Below are 22,886 nucleotides of genomic sequence, written 5' to 3' on the forward strand. Positions count from 1 at the left end.
AAACTACCAAACTACAGATGAAGGAACAATAAAGCAAAGCGAAACTGACATCTACAAATTTAAAAATTTAATTGTACAGACATTTATTTATGTATGTAGCTAACAGTTACTTCATTTGAGAAATAGTTAAAAAGAGAAGAACAAAATATTAATAAGTATTAGTATGGTTAGCTATTTGGCATTAGTGTTCATTCAAATTAGTCATGATACCAGTGATGAAGCCCTTGTTAATAGCCAACAGAATTTAGTGTATGGTGCTAATAATCCTTTACTGGAGACACCTGTCCTCATTGTTCTCTGTGGTCAAGGGATTAAAGAATGTAGTAACATTTCCTGTTCTGATGAACAACAAAGCTTTCTCTCCTTTAGAGTCCAAATATAACTGTATAACCATTTCATGATAGTGGATTGTAAAAAATTATCAATTGGGGTACACAAAGAACACATTAGAATTCCAACTGATATTTTCCCAAGGAAAAATTAAACTTTAAAATATGAATGACACTTTTTCCATGTTCTATAGAGTGGAGTCCCATGCCAGCTCTGAGCCATTCTGAAGGATATATTTCTTCTTCAAGGTGGAGAAGTCTGCCCTCTTTATGTTTCAGCCTATTGCATCATATTGTATGCATACCCGTCAGCTCACATTATGTAGTTTTAATAAAGTAATCCCAGTGAAATGGGCAAATAGGACTTAAGATATCTCCAAGTGCACTGTGGGTTAAAATTAATACTGATAAGGAAAATACAAACAAGAAAATGACAAAACTGACATTTTTCCTACTTCTAAAGTATGTTATTTGCCAGCCAGGCTGCAAGCCCATGTAACAAGTCCATATAAGCCAATCATGGTTAAAATCTGTGAAGATCTAATCAGATTTGATAAAATGGTATTAAAAAACTCAAAGTATTAAGAAGACAATTTGAAGCATGGATTTAGACCTTCAGTTTTCAGTCATATTTAAAGTTATATACATCTATGACACGTTTAGAAGTCTCTATTAATGTCTCTACTTAATAGTGGAAATGAAAGTCATGTACTATTGGAGAAAATCTCTATTGCTCATGATAAAATTAACCAAAATAATACACAGAACATAACACAATAACCCATGAAGTAATATATGGAAAACAAATAAAATAATGTCACCAAATTTCAATGTATTCCTTTATATATACTCCTTCAGTAAAATCTTCTGGAAAGTGCAATAAGAAAACATTACTGAAGGTTTGAAAAAAAAAGTATTAGAACAGAGTACCCAGAGTGGTACACCTGCTACACCTAAGGTGAAAATACAGATTTAATGCATTTTTGAAGTTGCAGCTCCCTAACAGTCATTAAAACCAAGTATTAAACTGAACTTAGATCTATATCTGAATTGCTGTATTTAAAGTATAATCAATATTTCATTTAAAAAAATGAAATGCTAATATTTTGTGAGAATCATATTGATGTATTTTAAATATTGTTATTTCATCTTTCATTCTTTAAATATATATTTTAAAGCATGTTTTACAATATACATTACATATTATATAAGATCATTTACATAAAATATTAGTAAACTAATAAATGATACAAATTCTCAAAATATAAACATACATTTATTGAGGTATATAGTTTTTACTGATGAGCCTTTAGTCAAAAACGTTTGAAGACTACTTTCTTATATGACATTACAGTTTTAAGAAAGCAACAACTGCACCTTCAAAATAAATGGACTAAATGGACTTTAGAGCCACACTCATAGGTTCAAATTCCAGTTCTCACACTTACAAGATTTATTTAATTATTTGTGTCTTTGCCTTCCTTGTGTGTAAAACGTGGATAGTGTTAGTACTTTTCTCATAGGTTTTTTGTGTGTATTAAATTATGTAGTTAATGTAAAGGATTCAAAAGAGTGCTCAGTATTTAAGTTCTCAACAAACATCAATTATTATCAGTAATGGTTATAACACTCATATGGAGTTATGGTTCTTCCAAATTGTCTTCAAAAATTTGTAGTAACCAAAAATACATATAATGTATATTTATTCAACAATTGAATAATTGGGTAATTATTATTTTGTGATATGGTTTCATTGGACCTGTAAATAGCACCTTAAAATACCAGAACTTATATTTGTCAGGCTTTATTTTGGGGCAATATGTTCTTAAGATAGAGGAGGAAAATATTTTCCACTTTCAGGACTTTCTTCTAAAGTAATATCAGAAAAAATAAGTACCAAAATGGATATAATTCAAGAGTAAGTTTAGCATTTATCATTTGTGTAAACAATTGCTCATTTTTGTTGAAACTTCTCTGGGGTGGAATTGTAATTTACAGGTCATAAACCTAGCTATCTTCAAGAAGTCTATAAAAAGAAGAATAACTATTTTGCAAAGGGTGACCTATAGAGTACCTTGAATATAAGATGCATGAGTGAATTCTACATGCTAACCCTTAAGGATAATATACTGGGAGAAATCCATAAGGTTTTGTTTTCACAGAGCTTACAGTACTCCTGGAGAAGACAGATGTTATTATGTTATTCACAATAACACATGTGTAATTATAAAATGATAAAAGTTTTCCAAAAGAAAAAAAATGGGCTTCTATGAAGGCATTTAGCAAGGAGATTTATTAAAGACTGAGTCAAGCAGGACTTTCCTTGGAAAGTATTGTTGGAATTGATATCTGAAAGACAAATGGGAGGTAACGAGATGGAGGAGGTATCAACAGAAGGATGTGATAGAGTGTGTTTCAGTGGAGAAGTGCTGAGATGAGAAGGTGCATAGATCCTCTCAGAAAGCATCAAGCAGCCAGTGTGACTGAATATGGAGAGCTTGTGCTGAAAGAAGCTGAGCAGCAGACAGGGTCCAGAACGTGTGTTTCTCGGAAAAGTGTCCACATGTCCTGTTTGCCTGGGCTGGTTGTCATTTTGATCAGATGCTATCAGGAGGAATGATTTTTGCATCAAAAAGAATCTTAAATATTTATTCCTTGGGAATAAATATGCCCTAAAACTAGACAGGGCAATGTTTCCATACGAGAGAAAGAAATCATGACTAAGCCACACAGGCAGTCCATTCTTTCAGAATTTGGTATTCGTATTTTGCAGGGCATATTAAAAGGGGACAGAGGGATATGACAAACATAGAGAAGTTTAAATATCTTCAGCTGTTAGAACAAGAGCTCTGCGAAGGCTGATAAAGACTGATTGAAGAAAGACTCCCTCTTGTAGCAGATTGGCTTGGGCAAGGAAATTCTGTTACTTTCAGAGGATGATCAGAAGTCCAGACGATCAGAACCTATACTGTGCCCTTGGCCAAGTTTAAGGATTTTATGGATTCTTAGTGAATAGAAGCCTGAAGGTTTTGTCTGTTAGCTACAAAAGAATGCACATAATTTGCCTTAGCGCAATCAGTCCTTTTCAAATAATTGATCTACAGCTTTAAAAAGTTATAAATAGCAGAACCCCTCAGGTATTTATAAGTAGATAAGTCAAGATTACAGTACTATAGTGTAAAAATCTAGTAAAACATCTTTTATAAAATGCTGTTACTATTTTTGTTTGCATGTATTATAGAAGCTTCCATTAGGATTAACTGAGCTCTATTAAAAGTGTTTTGTAAAGATTAAAAGACTATGGGAATTTAAAGTGAATAATAATTTTAATGGCTATCTTGTATTATCAGCATCCATACTTTTTCCCTTTCATCATATTATTATGTAACAGCCCTCACTGTAAAGCTACATTTATAAGGAAATACTAGTGATGAATCTCATCTTAACCAGATATTTCCAACTGGGCTTTAGAAACCCAAGACTTTTAAAAAATATTTTTGGATTTCTAATTTCTGTGGGTTTATTCAATTTTTAAGAAATTGTTTAGTATGTGTCTTAAGAACATTATCTCTGAAGGTATTTCCAGTAAGAATATATCTCTCGTATATAGGAACATATCGAAACTACCAATGTATTATTAGTGTTTTTTTTAAATTCCACTTTTTCTTATTTTGAATTCCAACTATCTATTGTTTCAAGAAGGTCAGAATAATATGAAAAAAGTGGAAAAATATTACAGGCACTGAAATGCTTATTAATATATAATATGGATAAAGGTTAGAATATTAAAGTGCCTTGAACCACAGAGGTCACTGAAAGATGCACCCAACAAATATGATGACATTAAATTAAAACATGTAATTAAAATGTTGATGCCATTATCCATAACGTTTTAAATTACAATGAGTAGTGTTTCTAATACAGCTTTAATGTGGACATCTAAAGTGCAGTGCCCAAAACATGATTTTAATAATTTTTGTCATAGGTATACTATTTATAGAGAACTGCAAAATACACTCGTATTCAAGATACTTAAGATCCATGTCTGGGCTGGTGATTCCCAGTGAAGAAAACTGGGAATATCATCCCCTTGAGGACATTTGGCTATGTGGAGAGACATTTTTGGTTGACATACTTAAGTGGTGGTGGTGCTACTGACATCTAGTGAGTAGAGACCAGATATGTTTCTAAACTTACATTGGCACAGACAGGACAGCCTCCACAACAAAGATTGGTCCAAAGTGTCAACTGTGCCATTACTGTGGAATCCTGGTCTTTCACAATGCTTTTTGGTTTATATATTCCAATTGAACCACTTATTGTTATTATTTACCTCTGCAGATAATAATATCTAGTGTTGACAAAAGTCTCGGAAAGAGAACACTCTCATATATCGTTGGCGAACCTATCAATTGAAGTAATTGTTTTGAAGGACAAGTTGTAAATTTTAAAATCTGTATATACTTGATTTCTACATCTAAGAAGCAGTTCCTAATAATTTTATGTAATAGATATATGCAATTATATGGGAGTAAAGTTTCTCTGTGCAGTATTATTTGTTAAAAGTAAAATTTGGAAATACATTAAATATTCATCAATAGGAAAGTTGTTAAACATATTAGCACATAGTCATAATATGCATGATTAAAAGATGGTAGAACTGCATATTCTAATAAGGAAAATAAATATATTGATAATAGTTCAGGTTTTTTGAGTTAATAATCAAATACACACACAGCTGAGGTCTAGAAGGACATAGAGTAACTATTAAGAAAAACCTAGTTATGGAGAAAATGAATGTAGGATGGAATACTAGTATTTTTACTTTGCACAGTCTCCTAATATTTGCATTTTTTTCCAATCTTTGGCAATTTATGCTATTAAAAAATGTAATAGAAATGTCTCACATAGTAACAGATATGTGTAAATGTGGCCCATCATGTAAGGGTTATATACAGAATTCATTTTGAGTAGGTTTTAGTAAGTATTTCCTGGTGAAAGGGAATTAGAGTGTAGACATATAAGGACAATTAGAGGTTATAACAAAAGATGAGTGGAGTTCTGGGCAGATTTGAAAAGAGGTAAGAGTAGTGGAACAGCGACACACAATTATGAGAGTTTTGATTTAAATTCAAATGAAAGCTCACGGTTTTTAAATAAAATGCCTTATTTGGACATAACTTAATTAGTATTTGCCTCAATCAAGCAAATGCTATTCTTCAATACTGAACGTGTCTATGGGAAACTTCAGTTTCTATTTAAAAGTTAAATTATTTTTACAAACTCTTCTTTATATTTGTGTACTTGAATCTAATCACTTACATAGTTTTAGTTGAAAGAATTGAGCATTGAAGATTAAAAATATTGAATAAAGAAATAAATTATGGACATTATCTTCAGTTTGCAGCTTGCTTTACAAAGATTTGGAAACCTCTTTTTTATACAGCTTTCAAAAGCAAGGCTAGGCCTTTTCAAGTACAGTCACAATTTAACATTTTAAATGTAGTGATTCATAGATAGAATCGATGGGGTCACTGGTTCACATTTCAGAATTCTAAGAGATCCTTAATATGAATGAGCCAAACACCTGAAGAAGTACTTTAGTATGATCACTGCAGAACATGTTACTGTTCAAATACCTAAGTAGTTAACACTTATCAGAACAGATTAAAAGCTTAAATATTTGTTTGAAACCACATACACAGTGGTAGAAAAAGCCACTCGTGTTGAACGAATTCTGTTCTTACTCATTTATATATTACCTCAAAGGCATTTTACATCATATTCCCAAACCAGGCATGCCCCGGGGCTCCATTCATAAAAACAAGCAAAACCATTTAAGGTATTAGTCTATAGTTCTTACTCTAACAGTCCTTACTTTATAGATAAACTGCAAGCATTCCAGGTAAGAATGAAACGGATTAAAGATTGCTCTATAGAGATTTCTTTTCTGGAGCAGAAGTCTTTCTAGATTTGTTCAGAGAAACGGTGAAGGCAATCTTATCCCTCATATGAGGCCATAAAAAATGTGCCCCTAATTATCTATTTAAATTTGAAGCTTCACTTACATTTTGTCTTTATGCTGGAAAATAAGTATTATTTATTCTATTAAGTTTCTACTGGCTTTCTTTCTAATATTTTATATTTACTTTGTTTTAGCTAAACTTTTTCTGGTACAGTGTACTAGAGACTTCTAACAAATTCTCTATTATAACAGACACATGTATTATAATTATGTCTCATTATAATTAAATACTGTTACTTATTCACTAATATTTAAAAAATCAAGATCTAAACACACACACACTATAGTTGGCTACACATACATTCCCTTGCATATAATTTTTGCTGTGAAAAATCATGGTTTTAAAATTAGTCTTTTTATTTAATTTTAATAGAAAAATGTAAGTAGAGGAATGCCATAAGATTATCCTCCTCCAGACTGTTGTGCATTTTCCTTTTTTAATTGTTAAAGAATAAGTTAAAATTGTTATTGTTGTTTTTTTTTTTTTTTTTTTTTACCATAGCCATGTTGCGTAGGGCTGGCATCATTAACTTTACTCGCATATTAGGAACCCAAGGCTAGGGTAGAAAAATAGCTTCAGAAAGATCACTTAATCTTGCTTCCTCATTTATTGCCATGGATATTTTTAGTGGCTCAATTAAAATACACAGATAATTACTGAAGACTTACTAGGCACTTCTATATTGCAGGGTGACCAAAAAGAGGGCCACATTGTTTTACAGTTCTTGGGTCCATCACTCACAGAGACTGCAATGTGAATGCAGCTCCCTAAAGACCACATTGCATTTGAACTGTGGCTCCTAAGGTTGTGCAACACAGTGACATTGATTATTGAGCATGATGATTATTGAATAAGATGCAGTAAATAAATCAAGAAAATCACAGCTCTACAATTAAGTTGTAAACTAAAAATAAAATCTGAAGCCCTTCATCAACTGAATAGACCCTGTTGTGCCAAGGAGACCCCAGAAAAACTTGAAAACTGAGTTCCTGGTCATGACGGGTTGGGAGGTCAAAAACACCTTGTTTTACTCTCTCTCTTTTATGGTTTAGACTAGAGATCCCCAAACCCCAGGCCATGAACTGGTACTGCCTGAGCTCTGCCTCCTGTCAAATCAGCAGCAGCATTAGCTTCTCATAGGAGGGCAAACCCTATTGTGAGATGGACATGCAAGGGATCTAGGTTACATGCTCCTTATGAGAATCTAATGCCAATCACCCCTCCCCAACAATCCGTGGAAAAATTGTCTTCCACAAAACTGGTCCCTGGTGTGAAAAAGGTTGGAGATTGCTGGTTTAAAAACAACAGCTGACCAATGTTAATGTTAAAATAGAGGTCATAAAAACTGCCAGAACAGACTCTTTGTGGCAATATGATAACAAATTATAAACAGGACTTGAGTTTATGCCAGGCCAGGGTAAGTCATTCACCCTTATGCATTAAAAAAAATTGACAAATGGGAACTCACTAAATTAAAGAGCTTCTGCACAGTGAAAGAAACTATCAACAGAGTAAACAGACAACCTATGAAATGGAAGAAAATATTTGCAAATTATGCATCTGGCAAAAGTTTAATTCCAGAACCTATAAGGAACTAAAACAAATTTACAAGAAAAAAAGACAAACAACCTCATTAAAACATGGGCAAGGGAGGTGAAAAAACACTTTTCAAAAGAAGACATACATGCGTCCAACAAGCGTATGAAAAAAATGCTTAATGTTTCTAATCATCAGAGCAATGCAAATCAAAACCACAATGAGATACCATCTCACACCAGTCAGAATGGTCATTACTAAAAAGTGAAAAAGGGGTGGATCCAAGATGGCTGAATAGGAACAGCTCTGGAGTGCAGTACCCAGCGAGAACAATGCAGAAGGTGAGTGATCACCGCATTTCCAAACAAATTATTACTGCCCACAGACCAGGAGATTTTCGGGCAGAAAAGCACCATGAGTTTCCAGCATGGCTGCTTCAGCTGGCACAGAGGGTCTCTGCACAAAAACTCACACAAATCTGGGTGGCCGTTTCAACTGGTGCCTGGAATGCCTGGGAGACAGAGCTGCCCATTCAACTGAAAAAAGGGGGCTGAAACAGGGAGCCAGGTGATCTGGTTCAGCAGGTCCCACCTGCACAAAGACCAGCAATCTGAAACATTCTGGATTTAGAGTTTCACAGCAAGAACAGCTGGACCTGGGATGGTCCAGCTCTGTTGAGGGAAGGGTGTCTGCCATTACCGAGGCAGTCCGCCATTACTGAGGCAGTCCGCCATTACTGAGGCAGTCCACCATTACAGAGGCAGTCTGCCATTACTGAGGCAGACTGCCATTATCAAGGCAGTTCTAACTATACCTCTATAAACAAAACCACAAGGAAGTTCACACAGCAGCTGGGCAGAGTCCACAGCAGCTCAGCAATGCCTCTGTTGGCAGGCTGTGACTAGGTTACCTCCTAGCTGAGCAGGGCATCTCTGAAAAAGGCAGCACCATGTCAGGAACTTATAAATAAAGCCCCACCTTCCCAGGACAGAGCACCTGGGATAAAAGGTGGTTATGAGTTCTGCTGCAGCAGACTTAAACGTACCTGCCAAGCAGCTCTCAACAAAACAACAGAGCTCACAGCTCAGCACCTGAGCTCCTATAAGGGTCAGACTGTCTCCTCAAGCAGCTCCCTGATCCCCATATATCCACAGAGACACCTCATAAAGGAGAGCTCAGGTTGACATCTGGCGGGTATCCTTCTGGGAGGAAGATAATAGAAGAAGAAACCAGCAACAACCCTTACTATTCTGCAGCCCCCGTGGGTGATCCCCAGGCAAGCAGAGTCTGGAGTGGACCTGCAGCAGTCCTACAGCAGAGAGGCCTGACTGTTAGAAGGAAAACTTAAAAAACAGAAAGAAATAACTTCATCATCAACAAAAATTATGTCCACTCAGAGACCCTATCTGAAAGTCACCAACTACAAAGACCACAGGTAGATAAAGCCACTAAGATGGGAAGAAACCAGAGCAAAAAGGATGAAAACACCAAAAAGCAGAATGCCTCTCCTCCTCCAAGGGATCACAACTCCTCACCAGCAAGGGAACAAAGCTGGATGGAGAATAAGTCTGATGCATTGACAGAAACAGGTTTCAGAAGCAGGTAATAGCAAACTTATCTGAGCTAAAAGAACATGCTCTAATCCAATACAAAGAAAATAAGAACCTTGAAAAAAGGTTTGATGAAATGTTAATGAGAACAAACAGCTTAGAGAAGAACATAAATAACCTGATGGAGCTGAAAAACACAACACGAGAACTTCGCGAAGCATACACAAGTTTCAATAGCCAAATCGACCAAGCAGAAGAAAGGATATCAGAGATTGAAGATCAACTCAATGAAATAAAATGAGAAGGCAAGATTAGAGAAAAAAGAGTGAAAAGAAATGAACAAAGTCTCCAAGAAATATGGGATTATGTGAAAAGACCTAATCTACATTTGATAGGTGTACCTGAATGTGACAGAATGAATCCAAACTGGAAAACACTCTTCAGGATATTATCCAGGAGAACTTCCCCAACCTAGCAAGGAGGAAAATATTCAAGTCCAGGAAATACAGAGAACATCACAAAGATATTCCTCAAGAAGAGCAACCCCAAGGCACGTAATCATCAGATGCACAGGGCTGAAATGAAGGGAAAAATGCTAAGGGCAGCCAGAGAGAAAGGTTGGATTGCCCATAAAGGGAAGCACATCAGACTCACAGCAGATCTCTCCGCAGAAACCCTACAAGCCAGAAGAGAGTGGGGGCCAATATTCAACATCCTTAAAGAAAAGAACTTTCAACCTAGAATTTCATATCCAGCCAAACTAAACTTCATAAGTGAAGGAGAAATAAAATTCTTTATGAACAAGCAATTGCTCAGAGATTTCATCACCACCAGGCCTGCCTTATAAGAGCTCCTGAAAGAAGCACTAAACATAGAAAGGTATCTATACTGCATTGCTACAGTAACCAAAACAGCATGGTATTGGTACCAAAACAGAGATATAGACCAATGGAACAGAACAGAAGCCTCAGAGGCAACACCACACATCTACAACCATCTGATCTTTGACAAATCTGAGAAAAACAAGCAATGGGGAAAGGATTCTCTGTTTAATAAATGGTGTTGGGTAAACTGGCTAGCCATATGTAGAAAGCAGATACTGGAACACTTCCTGATACCTTACACTAAAACTAACTCCAGATGGATTAAAGACTTAAACGTAAGACCTAACACCATAAAATCCCTAGAAGAAAACCTAGGCAAAACCATTCAGGACATAGGCATAGGCAAGGACTTCATGACTAAAACACAAAAAGCATTGGCAACAAAAGCCAAAATAGACAAAGGGGACCTAAATAAACTCCAGAGCTTCTGTACAGCAAAAGAAACAATCATTAGTGTGAACCAGCAACCAACAGAATGGGAAAAAATTTTTGCAATCTACCCATCTGACAAAGGGCTAATATCCAGAATCAACAAAGAACTAAAACAGATTTATAAGAAAAAAACAAACAAACCCATCCAAAAGTGGGCAAAGGATATGAACAGACACTTTTCAAAAGAAGACATTTATGAGGCCAATAAACATTTGAAAAAATGCTCATCATCACTCATTAGAGAAATGCAAATAAAAACCACATTGAGATACCATCTCACACCAGTTTGGATGGCGATCATTAAAAAATCTGGAGACAACAGATGCTGGAGAGGATGTGGAGAAATAGGAACACTTTTACACTGTTGGTGGGAGTGTAAATTAGTTCAACCATTGTGGAAGACTGTGTGGAGATTCCTTAAGGACCTAGAAATAGAAATTCCATTTGACCCAGAAATCCCAGTACTGGATATATATCCAAAGGATTATAAATTGTTCTGTTATAAAAACACATGCACACGTATGTTCATTGTGGCACTGTTTACAATAGCAAAGACCTGGAACCAACCCAAATGCCCATCGACGATAGACCACACATGGAAAATGTGGCACATATACACCACAGAATACTATGCAGCCATAAAAAATGATGAGTTTGCGTCCTTTGTGGGGACATAGATGAATCTGGAAACCACCATACTCAGCAAACTGACACAAGAACAGAAAAATCAAACACCGCATTTTCTCACTCATAGCTGGGTATTGGACAATGAGAACATATGGACACAGGGAGGGGAGCATCACACACTGGGGTCTATTGTGTGGGACTACCAGAGGGACAGCAGAGGGTAGGGAGGTTGGGGAGGGACAACATGGGGAGTAATGCCAGATATAGGTGATAGGAGGGTGAAGGCAGCAAACCACATTGCCATATAGGTACTTATGCAACAATCCTGCATGTTCTGCACATGTACCCCAGAACCTAAAGTGCAATAATATATATATATATTTATATATTTTAAATGTGAAAAAATAACAGATGCTGGTGAGGTAGGGGAGAAAAAGGAATGATTATACACTTTTGGTGGGAGTATAAATTAGTTCAACCATTGTGGAAGACAGGGTGGTGATTCCTCAAAGACCTAAAAACAGAACTATCATTTGACCCAGCAATTCTATTACTAAGTATTTACACAAAGGAATATAAATTGTTCTATCTTAAAAACACATGCTCATTACAGCACTATTTGCAATAGCAAAGACACAGTATCCACCTAAATGTCCATCAGTGGTAGACTGAAGGAAGAAAATGTGGCACATATACACCATGGAATACTATGCAGCCATAAAGAGAATGAGCTCTTGTCTTTTGCAGGGACATGGATGGAGCTGGAGACCATTATCGTTAACAAACTAATGCAGGAACAGAAAACCAAATGCCATATGATTTCACTTATAAGTGGGAGCTAAATGATGAGAACAAATGGATACAAAGAGGGGAACAACACACACTGGGAACTATTTGAGGGTGAGGGGTGAGAGGAGGGAGAGGATGAGGAAAAATCACCAGTGGGTACTAGGCTTATTATCTGGGTGATGAAATAATCTGTACAACAAACCCCCATGACACAAGTTTACTTATATAACAAACCTGCACATGTACCCCTGAACTTAAAATAAAATTTAAATAAAATAAGAACAAACACATTATAAATTAAAATAAAACTTCTTACTGTTGTTCTTAATACTCACATCCTAGTGAGGGATAGCGAGGGCCTTACTCTAAAAGTGCAGGAGAAGAAATAGATGAGTTTATTTATGGAGGTAAAAAATTGTTTAGTAGTTAATGACAATCTGGACTAAGAAGTGATAATCTATTTTAAAAAGTTGATTCTTGAATACTGTGAATAATGATGATACTTCAGTTGATGTATAGTATTGCCTGGTTTACAACGCTAGCTACTTCTTGCTTTGTCCTTTGTTCTCCCTCGAAAGGAAGCTGGCATGCTTATAAGGGCTGCTTGCTTTAGTTTACACTTGGAATCCTCTGCACATTCACAATCATATGTAGCGGAATCTGCTTCTTGTCACATCCACAAACAAGGTCCTCCATCTTAATGAAGACTTTTGAATGACTATGAAAGTCATAATGATCTCTCCGTATCTCACCAGTATCACTTATATTTAATTATGTATTATTATTTATCATTTGTGTTGTGTTTTTTCCCCTCATTCATACTGTAGTGGGCAGAAAATATTTTTTATATTTTCTTTGTCTTTCTATTATGTCCAGATCACCCAACTAACATGGTGAACTTAATCGTATGGTTTGGGTCTTTACCTAGAAGAATATTCTAAAGCATAGGATGACAAATTCCTAATCAGTAGCTCATTGCTATCCCCAAAATGGCAAGTGGTGATAGATTTTGAACATCTGAACTCAATTTAAATAGGAATCTTGGCTGGGCGTGATGGCTCATGCCTGTAATCCCAACACTTTGGGAAGCTGAGGTGGGCAGATCATGAGGTCATGGGTTCAAGACCAGTTTGGCCAATATGATGAAACACCGTCTCTACTAAAAATACAAAAATTGGCTGGGCGTGGTAGTGTGCACCTGTAGTTTCAGCTACTCAGGAGGCTGAGGCAAAAGAATTGCTTGAACCCAGGAGGCAGAGGTTGCGGTGAGCCGAGATCGCGCCATTGCACTCCAGCCTGGGTAACAAGAGCGAAACTCTGTCTCAAAAAAAAAAAAGGAAAGAAAGAAATCTCTACTTCATAAAGTAGAGATTTTTTTGGTGACATAAAAGTTACTTTTTTTTTTTGAAGAAAAAAAGGAAGAAAGAAAGAGAGAAAAAAAGAATGAGGAAGAGGGAAAAAAAGGATGAGAAAGAGGGAGAGAGAATAGGAGTATTGCTCTATTGCCCAGGCTAGAATGCAGTCTAAAAATGGGAATTGAAAACCTCTTTTATGCCAATAATTGTGCTTAACACTGGAGACAGGAAGGAATAAGGGAAGAACATAACAAACAAGCAGCCAACCAATATTTCATTTAAACCTATGAAATACTATGCGATTACTGAGGAGTGATTTACTTCCAATAATGTAGTCACTTTTGAAATAGGTGTGTTATGGTACTGATAAGGCAATGTGATGTTACAGTCTCCCATTATTATTGTATGGGAGGCTAAGTCTCTTTATAAGTCATTAAGAGCTTGTCTTATGTATCTGGGTGCTCCTGTATTGGGTACATGTATATATGGGATCGTTAGCTCTTCTTGTTGCATTGATCCTTTTATCATTATGTAATGTCCTTCTTTGCCTCTTTTGATCTTTGTTGCTTTAAAGTCTATTTTATCAGAGGTGAGAGTTACAGCTCCTGCTTTTTATTTATTTATTTATTTTTGCTCTCCGTTTGGTTGGTAAATCTTCCTCCATCCCTTTGTTTTGATTCTTTGTGTATCATTGCATGTGAGATGGGTCTGGATATACCGATGGGTTTTGGCTTTTTATCCAGTTAATAATATATATGAGTTTAGTACTGCCATTTGATTCTAGCTGGATATATTTTTGGAAAGGCTGATACTGGCTGCTCCTTATATGTATAGTGCTTCTTTCAGAAGCTCCTGCAAAGCAGGCCTGGTGATGGTGACATCTCTAAGTACTTGCTTGTTTGCAAAATATTTTATTTTTCCTTCACTTGTGAAGCTCAGTTTGGCTGGATATGAAATTCTGGGTTGAAAGTTCTTTTCTTTAAGGATGTTGAATATTGGCTCCCACTCTTTTCTGGCTTGTAGGGTTTCTGCTGAGAGATCTGCTGTAAGTCTGATAGGCTTCCCTTTGTGGGTAACCTGACCTTTCTCTCTGGCTGCTCTTAGTGTTTTCTCCTTCATTTCAACCCTAATGAATCTGGCGATTATGTGCCTTGGGGTTGGTTTTCTTGAGGAATATCTTTGTGGTGTTCTCTGTATTACCTGGAGTTGAATATTGTCCTGTCATACTAGGTTGGGAAAGTTTTCCTGAATAATCTCCTGAAGAGTATTTTCCAACTTGGATTCATTCTCTTCATCACATTCGGGTACACCTATCAAACGTAGATTAGGTCTTTTCACAGTCCCATATTTCTTGGAGACTTTGCTCATTCTTTTTTATCCTTTTTTCTCTAATCTTGACTTCTCGTTTTATTTCATTAAGTTGGTCTTCGACCTCTGATATCCTTTCTTCTGCTTGATCAATTCAACTGTTAAAACTTGTGCATTCTTCGCAAAGTTCTTGTGTTGCATTTTTCAGCTCCATTAATTCACCTATATTCCTCTCCAAATTGTCTATTCTCATTAGCATTTCATCAAACTTTTTTTCAAAGTTCTTAGTTTCTTTGCATTGGGTTAGAACAAGTTCTTTTAATTCACAGAAGTTTCTTATCATCCACCTTCTGAAGCCTACTTCTGTTAATGGAATGCACTCGTTCTCCATCAGGGCTTGTTCCGTTGCTGATGAGGAACTGTGATCCCCTGTAGAGGGAGAGGCATTCTGTTTTTGGGTATTCCCAGCTTTTTTATGCTGGTTTCTTCCTGTCATTGTAAATTTATCCACCTGTCGTCTTTGTAATTTCCGACTTTCAAATTAGGTCTCTGAGAAGATGTCCAACTTATTGATTCCCAGCGCCGAAATCTGAGCAATCCATTGCACCGGCCAAAACAGCAGTGTTAAGATTGATGGTGCCTTTTTGCCCAGTAATCGGCCAAAAGGGGACCCAGTCCTGCTCACTCTGCACCAAGAGCTGCCGTGCCTAGGCGCCAGCAAAACCGCTGTGCCGGCCACAAGAGTCGCGCTGGCGACCCGTGGGGCTCCTCTGCTGGGAATCTCCTGATCTGTGAGCAACAAAAATTCGTCTGAAAGTGTGGCGTCCTCTGGTTCTCTGCACTTTCACTGGGAGCTACAATCCCGAGCTGCTAGTGATCAGCCATCTTGGATCTCTCTCTCCCACTTTTTTTTTTAATGTCAGACACTGACAGAAATTTACATGTCATAGCTTTCAGTAATTTTAGATTTTTAAAAATCTGGTGTTTACTTCTTTTTCTTTTCCAGATACTTGAAGCATATGTGTTTGAGTAGGGGCAGTATAGTTGGTTCTGAGATACTGGTCTTCTACTGCTAAGGCTCCACAACCTGCACTTGTGGGGTAGAAGGGTTTGACCACCTGTTGTTATGGGGGAGCTTCGTGATATCATTTTGCTTTAGTCTTATCACCATTGCTAGTCTTGGCTTAAGAGACAGTCTTTACTTTGATGGTATGTATAATTTACTTGATGTTCATGGCATTTCATTTCCACCTCTGTCTTTCTATTCTTCAAAGATGGATATCCATATGTCCCTTCAATCCATTCTCTTCATTGTGTATATCTTCACATGATTTAGGCACCCTTGAAGCTTCTTTCCATTTCTCCAACTTATCTGTGCTTATAGAATAGCTCAAGTCTTTGTGTGTTGCCCCATCATTTTATTACTAGGCATACTATATAATAATCTTTTCTGTCCCTGCTGTTGAAGAATATTCCAGTAAGCACATAGCCTTCAGGAAATGCCAAACAAAAGCAGGTGCTAGTCTCCAGGTTCACATTTGGCTCCAAATCAGGGGATATATGCCAAACTGTCATAAAAAATGTTCACCATAGTCTAGTATTCTTATATACCAGGGATACATGAAAACTCTACAGTCATTCTAGTAATGTGAGATCAGGATGATAATTTTACTCTTACTATTTTGATTCCATGCTTTGCAAACTTTTTTGAGAAGTCCTTCGCATCTTGTTTTCAGGGTAGAAGAAAACACCATCATTTTTCTTCATTCGTAGGGAAAAAAAACAAAAACAAAAAAACCTTTTGAACAGAGAACACTGTCCTCCCCTAAATGCCAAACGCTCCTAATTCTGGGCCGTCACCCATTGAGCTGCCTTCTCCAGTCCTCTCAAGGGGCTATAGCCAGTCTTTCTTTTTCATTGTAAGACCCATGGGAAGAGTCAGGTCTAATCTGTTGATGGTTCTTTTTTAAATGTTTGGTGTTCAATATCTCTTTGACTTTATCTTTGAACTAGATACTATTCTTGGGCAACAGGAAAAATGTCATTTAACATTGTGTTATGCAGCTGAATAATAATAGTAATATGCATGCATTAGCACAGAAGAACAAAGATAACTGGAGTAAATTAATTCACTTTGATTTAATAATTAAGAATTTTTTAGTATTTAAAAAGGATACCATATAAGATAAAAAATATTTAATTTTAGAGTAAAACTGAGGGGCCTAACTCATTTTTTAAGTAGGCTGACCCTCTGGTTAACCTGAAAATGATTATACAGAGGCTGTATGGAAGATAAATTAGTTCATTAACTCCAGACTAGAACAATGTGACAGTGTTCATTTAGACTTCTAGAAAAGTTTGCAGGACTCATTTTTAAATGAGCTCATCTAAATTCTCTATATCTTACTATAAAATAATCCAAATTAGCCTTACATGGGCAACTGTTAAAAACTATTTCAAAGAATTCTTCCCCTTTCTTATTTTAGAGAAGTATGCTCTTGTTTTAGTTGTTTCAGTATAATTTCTATCATGCTACTTTTCATCTAAACAGTAAGAGTCATTGTTCCACAGACCTTTCGCTGGTACAAAACAATGTCAAAGATGGATTTTCCTATGGTGAGAAAATCAGTAAAATTAGGATATGTAGAATATGTCTTCACATGAAATACTCATATCAGGGTAACCCATAAAAATATGTAAGTGCAACACCATTTTATATTCTTATGTGGATTAAAAATTGTGGAGTTATAATAAATTAATTCAAATTGTTTTAGCTTAAATCTGGCCCATGGATTTTCTTATATAAAATATTGTTTGATTTATTGTGAGAATTACAAATGCATTTTTGTGATGAGTAGAAAGTATAGTTTATGAGTGCACTTGATTTCACCCACACCATTGCAAAATACAGCTTGATGAAAATTCTCTGCTTTGCATTTCAAGTCCTTCTCCATTTAGCAGTACCCTCATAACCATAAAAAACTCAAAGAAGAGAGAAAAAGAAATTCAAAAAGATGGCTAGCTTATGGTCAAAACATATGGAACAAAATTGTCCAAAATATTGCCATAACTTCTCTACTGATAATTCATTCCACTCTAGAGTCTTGTCAGGCCTCCCAGATTCATTGACAGACAATTATATTCAGAAAGACTGTTGAAAACTTTCAGCACTTAGAAATGCTCTTGAGATATATAAAAATGTCTTTATTTAGAATGGAACATATAATGCCTGCCAAATTTGTAGGTTTGAAACCACTTCCAATAAGAATTAAAAGGCCCTCTTCCTTGCTGAAATAGGACTATCAATATATGACTTGTCTGTTCATGAGAAATAGTGGTTCTTGTCTCTGATGTTGTAATTTAGTTTAAAATCACTTTATGATGACAGGGTACATAAAGATGATAAAGCTATAAAGATGACAGTCTAATCTTCAAAGATGACCGATCATCGATAAAAGATTAAATAACATAAACATCTAAAATGCCAGATTATCAGCTGTTTGGTACATTCTCTGTATTGCAGTATGCCAGGGTATTACTGATAAGTGAAAAATGCTTTTTCCTCTATGGTATGCAGAAATCTATCCTCCATCAAGAGGGGCAAATGAATTGCAATAGCTTTGAATTTACAAGATACATAAATATTTTTCGATTACAACATATGTAAAATGCTGATAAGTGATATACCGTAAAATACTTCTTTTTTTTTTTTAGAATAACACCCTATTGCTACAAATTTTAAGCACCCTATAATCATCACTTTTTGGAATTGTAATGACAATTTTGTATATACATACAAGAATGATTAGGCATGCTGGTCCTATAAAACTCCAAATAAAGTTGTTTTCGGTGCTTAGCCAACATCTGAAAAGTAAATAAAAGATAAAATCTATAAATATGTTTGTATGTACTTTAACAAAGCAAAATTATCAAAAGCACATTCAATATTGTATTTCAAATGCTCATTAAATCATTTTAACTTACACTTTGGTTGTGCCATAATATCTGTATCCTAGTGCTGCTGAAAATCCGACTACCACGGCTGGGCTTAGATAGCCAAAGATATAAAAATTCTTGTGCAAAAATCCCTTGTTGTAGATGACTCCCACAACAATGAGATAGAGATGTATGCCTTCAATGCACATCCATGCAAAAGCAGCTAAAAAGAAGTAATGTAGCAGTCCAGCAATGATTGAACAGAAGAGCTAGATAGAAATCAATGAAAAAAAAAAAGCCATTGGCAGTGTTTGTTTTAAAATTATCATAACATACAATCTCAACTTTTTCTGTAAATCTCAACTTTCATTGTACTATGAAGTATGCCACTTTATATGATGATTGATCATATTAAAATATCCCTGTCATGTCAGTTCTTAAAGATGCACTAGTTTTAGCTGATTTAGAAAAACAAAAAACGTGCTTCATCAACAAGAAATATCAACCAATCTTGTGATAGAACTAAGTTATTGTTTTTGTCCAAAGGTTTATAACTTTTATATATTTATGTAATGTGATAAACTGTGGATTATTCACATGTAAACCATGGTATCTTGGTGAATATGTTAGGATTTAAGTTGATTTCTGTTTTGGAGATACCTCTCTTTTCCTTTATTTTATTCATTCTCAAAGAATAAAAATTACTTACAATACTCTGTTAAACAAAATAAAATAAATATCTTAGGCGACAAAAATAAAATTGACAAAATAGACTAATAATATATTTCATCAGAATATCCATTATAAAATTACTTTAAATTGTTAAGATTCTCATGTAAATTTGAGATGGCTTTCATTTAAACATTCTTTTCAGTGTTTATTTCACATCTAGAACTGAAGTTAGACCTATAAGAAATAACAGAAAATGAAGTAGTTACATATTCCCATACTAATAGAACACATGTACTTATGTACCTATCCCATTAAAAAAACAGAATATAATTCAAAATTAATGAGATGACATACTAAAATATGTTAGAGAGTATTCTATAAGGCTGGGGAACAGAAAGATCATTGGCAATTAAAATTTGGAAATCACTTTAGCAAGGAAGTGAGATTTGAGATATGACTGGAAAAATGGAAAACATTTAGTAGGTGAAAGATAGTTGAAAGTAAACACTAGAAGGAGTAGTTTTGAGTGAAGATAATGGTCGGAGGTAACTGAAAGAAGAACTCGGCATTGGAGAATAGTGGGAGATACATAAAATTGAAAAGTTTTACGAATACCACTGCAAAACTTAAAAACAGATAAGGAGTTTATAGTCTAGTGTATACTGTTTAAAGCAGATACTTTTTGCCATCTACTTCTGAAGAAAACCTTACTAAGTGATTGGTGGTTTCAGTCTTCAAAAGATTTCTAAGTGTGGAAATATGGAGGCAATTTCACTTTTTGTGGTCACAAGAATAGACTTCTCCAGTCTCCAACTGTAAGGAGTGCAACTGGCCTAGGCTTCAGCTGCAGCCATAGGAAATCCATTGCTGTTCTCACTTCCCATAGGCTGCTGCCAGCCCATGAGTGAGCATAGTAGGGTTACTGCTCTAAGAGACAAAGGATTCCTCTTACAAAGCACTCCTGCTCCTGAGACAAAGGATTCCTTTGACAGGTAACTTGGGTTCAAGAACTTCCCAGAGGACTTCTTGACACCTGTGCTGACCTTTCCTTAAAACTGCATTACTGTGGGGAATGCTTTTGCCCACTCTTCTTTTCTCCCCTCAGGGTCATACCTGAATCTTGGTCTGATAGCTCTCCAAGCCTCTCTCTTCCCATTTGCTCTCACCAGCAATTGCGTGAATAAATCTATTTCATGTTTAACCCTATCTGAACACTGCTTCTAGGAGGACCCAGACCAACACAATATGAAACCATTTGGGAAGCTTCAAAGTCAATAATCTTGGGAAATGGGAAGTTAGAAAAGATACTTGGTAGAAACAGTTTATCACATTTCACCTATAAACCCTCAGTGCATTATGTTAAGTCCCTATTCTAAGATAAACTTTATTTTTAATTCTCCCTCTCCTTGGTCTTTGTTTAACATCCATTTACAAACAAAACAGAAAAAAAAATATTTATTCAGTTTGTTGCAAAGTTTTAATTTGTCCCAATAATTCATCATAATGAGGGACATTATTGCTGAAGGAACTTGATAAGTAGTTTGCTTAGCTATGTTAGCATTATCAAACTTAGAAAGGATAGCTGAAGAACAAATGAGTATGCTTGGCCCATTAAACCCTAAATTACAATTAATGTTTCTATGACATATATATTTAAGAAAGTACAAATAGCATGGGACAAAAATAGAAATTAGGATGCCTACATACCTTATTAGTACTTGTATTTATCCCAACAAGAAAAACAAGTTCAGCAAGAAATAGGCTACAGCAAAGATTTTTGTGAATTGTTGTCCTGGTGCTTTGAATTTCACTGAAGAACCAGAAGGTAAAAATGCATATGGAAAGGCAAATCAGTGAAATAATTATTCCTAGTTGAGTGATCCTTGTAAGAATATTATGATCCTTAGTACCCTAAGGGAAAATAATAATAAAGCTGTTAAAAGAATAACTCAGTAATTTGTCAAAGGAGCTACAAGATATAATGAACTTCCTTTTTTGGTGAAACATTAATCAAAATATTCATAAAATGTAAAAATATAAATGTGCATTTAGATGAGAAAAATTTTGTACCTCTGAAAATCCTCAATAGCCACATAAATCTAATGTAAATCATGTAGCACTTTAACAGTTCTGTAATTGGTGATTTTTTTCTAGACATAGTATTAGTATTAGTATATGGTTTAACAATGTTATCATCATTAATTTCATTACATTAGAAAGGCAATCCATTATTGTAATGTGAAAATGGTTAATTAAAACAGATTTATCAGTAGTAAGACTGTCTCATGTCTATGCAGTGGTTCATCTAAAACACATGAAACAAAGGTGTTAGCAATGTTGAACATAAGAATTATCAAGTAATATTGTTCAGAAACTTTGAAATATAAAATGTTGGTTTTATCCTAACTAGATGAATACTTATGTTTATAAACAGAATAGATGTTTACTTGCTTAAGCTCAGGAAAAACATCATCTTTAGGACTGACATTATGTTTAGGCAGATTTATTTGGTTACTTGATATATTTAATGAAAGATTATAAATAAATCTAATGGAGATTATGGCACAGAGCTATAAAATAAAAAATGATGTAATAAATATATAACATAAATAAGATATTACAAAAGTAAAATACATATTATGAAACTAGTCACCCTAGAGAGATTCTTCATGTTTAAAAATCTTGGGAGATTTACATTGCTAAAATCATGATGTTAGTTATGAGTGTGCTAATACTTATTGACCAACTGTCAAATATTTTCAGGAGCTTTGTCATGAGTAAAAATAAACTGTCATCACAGAAAAAGGGGGTATAAATTCCATGATACTTTAAAATGGACAAATGGCTCTTGAAAGCAGCATTACAATTGAATTTAACATGTTATCTACCAGATATTACAGACTAGATAACTCTTAGACTAGAAATAATCTTAAATGCATACTACACATGTTCTAGAAGATAGGCAGGAAAACAGACAGAAAGAGAGATCCTCTTGGGGTTTTATCTCTTATACTAAATGTGCTATTTAAACAAGAAAAATATATTAAAAAATTAAGTATTGTCTTGAATGACATGGATAAAAAACAGAAAAAGGAACATAGATAGGCAGATTTATAACTATGAAGGGGAAAATTCTCTTACAATGGAAGAACCAGAAGACATCAGAATTGCAAAATGTGTCAGGTGATTACAGCGGCATGAGGTGTGGGTCTCATTTGAGTATGTCAGCTCACAGCCCTCTGAAGACCAGCTGCCATTCATGGTATCAGGTGAGTAATCCCAAAAGGCACATAGACTCCTATACCTATCTGTGGTCTGAAAAAAAAGACATTTTACTAATGAAAAAAAGAGAGAAAAGTTACATATATAGTATTGCTTTTGTCATATTTAAGACACTATTAATGTGATTGAAACAATGCCTTAACAGTGAAACACAGAATAA

At 35.3% G+C, this 22,886-nt stretch overlaps 1 protein-coding gene across 5 annotated transcripts in view; it reads right to left on the minus strand.

The window, feature by feature from the left end:
- Positions 1 to 22,886, minus strand: part of ADGRL4 (adhesion G protein-coupled receptor L4) — a 143,526-nt gene that overhangs the window by 12,722 nt on the left and 107,918 nt on the right. For all 5 annotated transcript variants that reach the window (XM_064372540.1, XM_064372543.1, XM_064372541.1 and 2 more), the window contains 4 exons: positions 22,586 to 22,759; positions 21,152 to 21,355; positions 18,821 to 19,041; positions 18,634 to 18,700 (listed from right to left, as the gene is read on the minus strand). In XM_064372540.1, coding sequence (XP_064228610.1) covers positions 18,634 to 18,700; positions 18,821 to 19,041; positions 21,152 to 21,355; positions 22,586 to 22,759 — 666 coding nt within the window. The remainder of the gene's footprint in view (positions 1 to 18,633; positions 18,701 to 18,820; positions 19,042 to 21,151; positions 21,356 to 22,585; positions 22,760 to 22,886) is intronic.

Source organism: Aotus nancymaae, unplaced genomic scaffold, assembly GCF_030222135.1.
Source record: "Aotus nancymaae isolate 86718 unplaced genomic scaffold, 86718_ANA_hifiasm-v0.15.2.pri h1tg000007l, whole genome shotgun sequence".
Lineage (NCBI taxonomy): Eukaryota > Metazoa > Chordata > Mammalia > Primates > Aotidae > Aotus > Aotus nancymaae.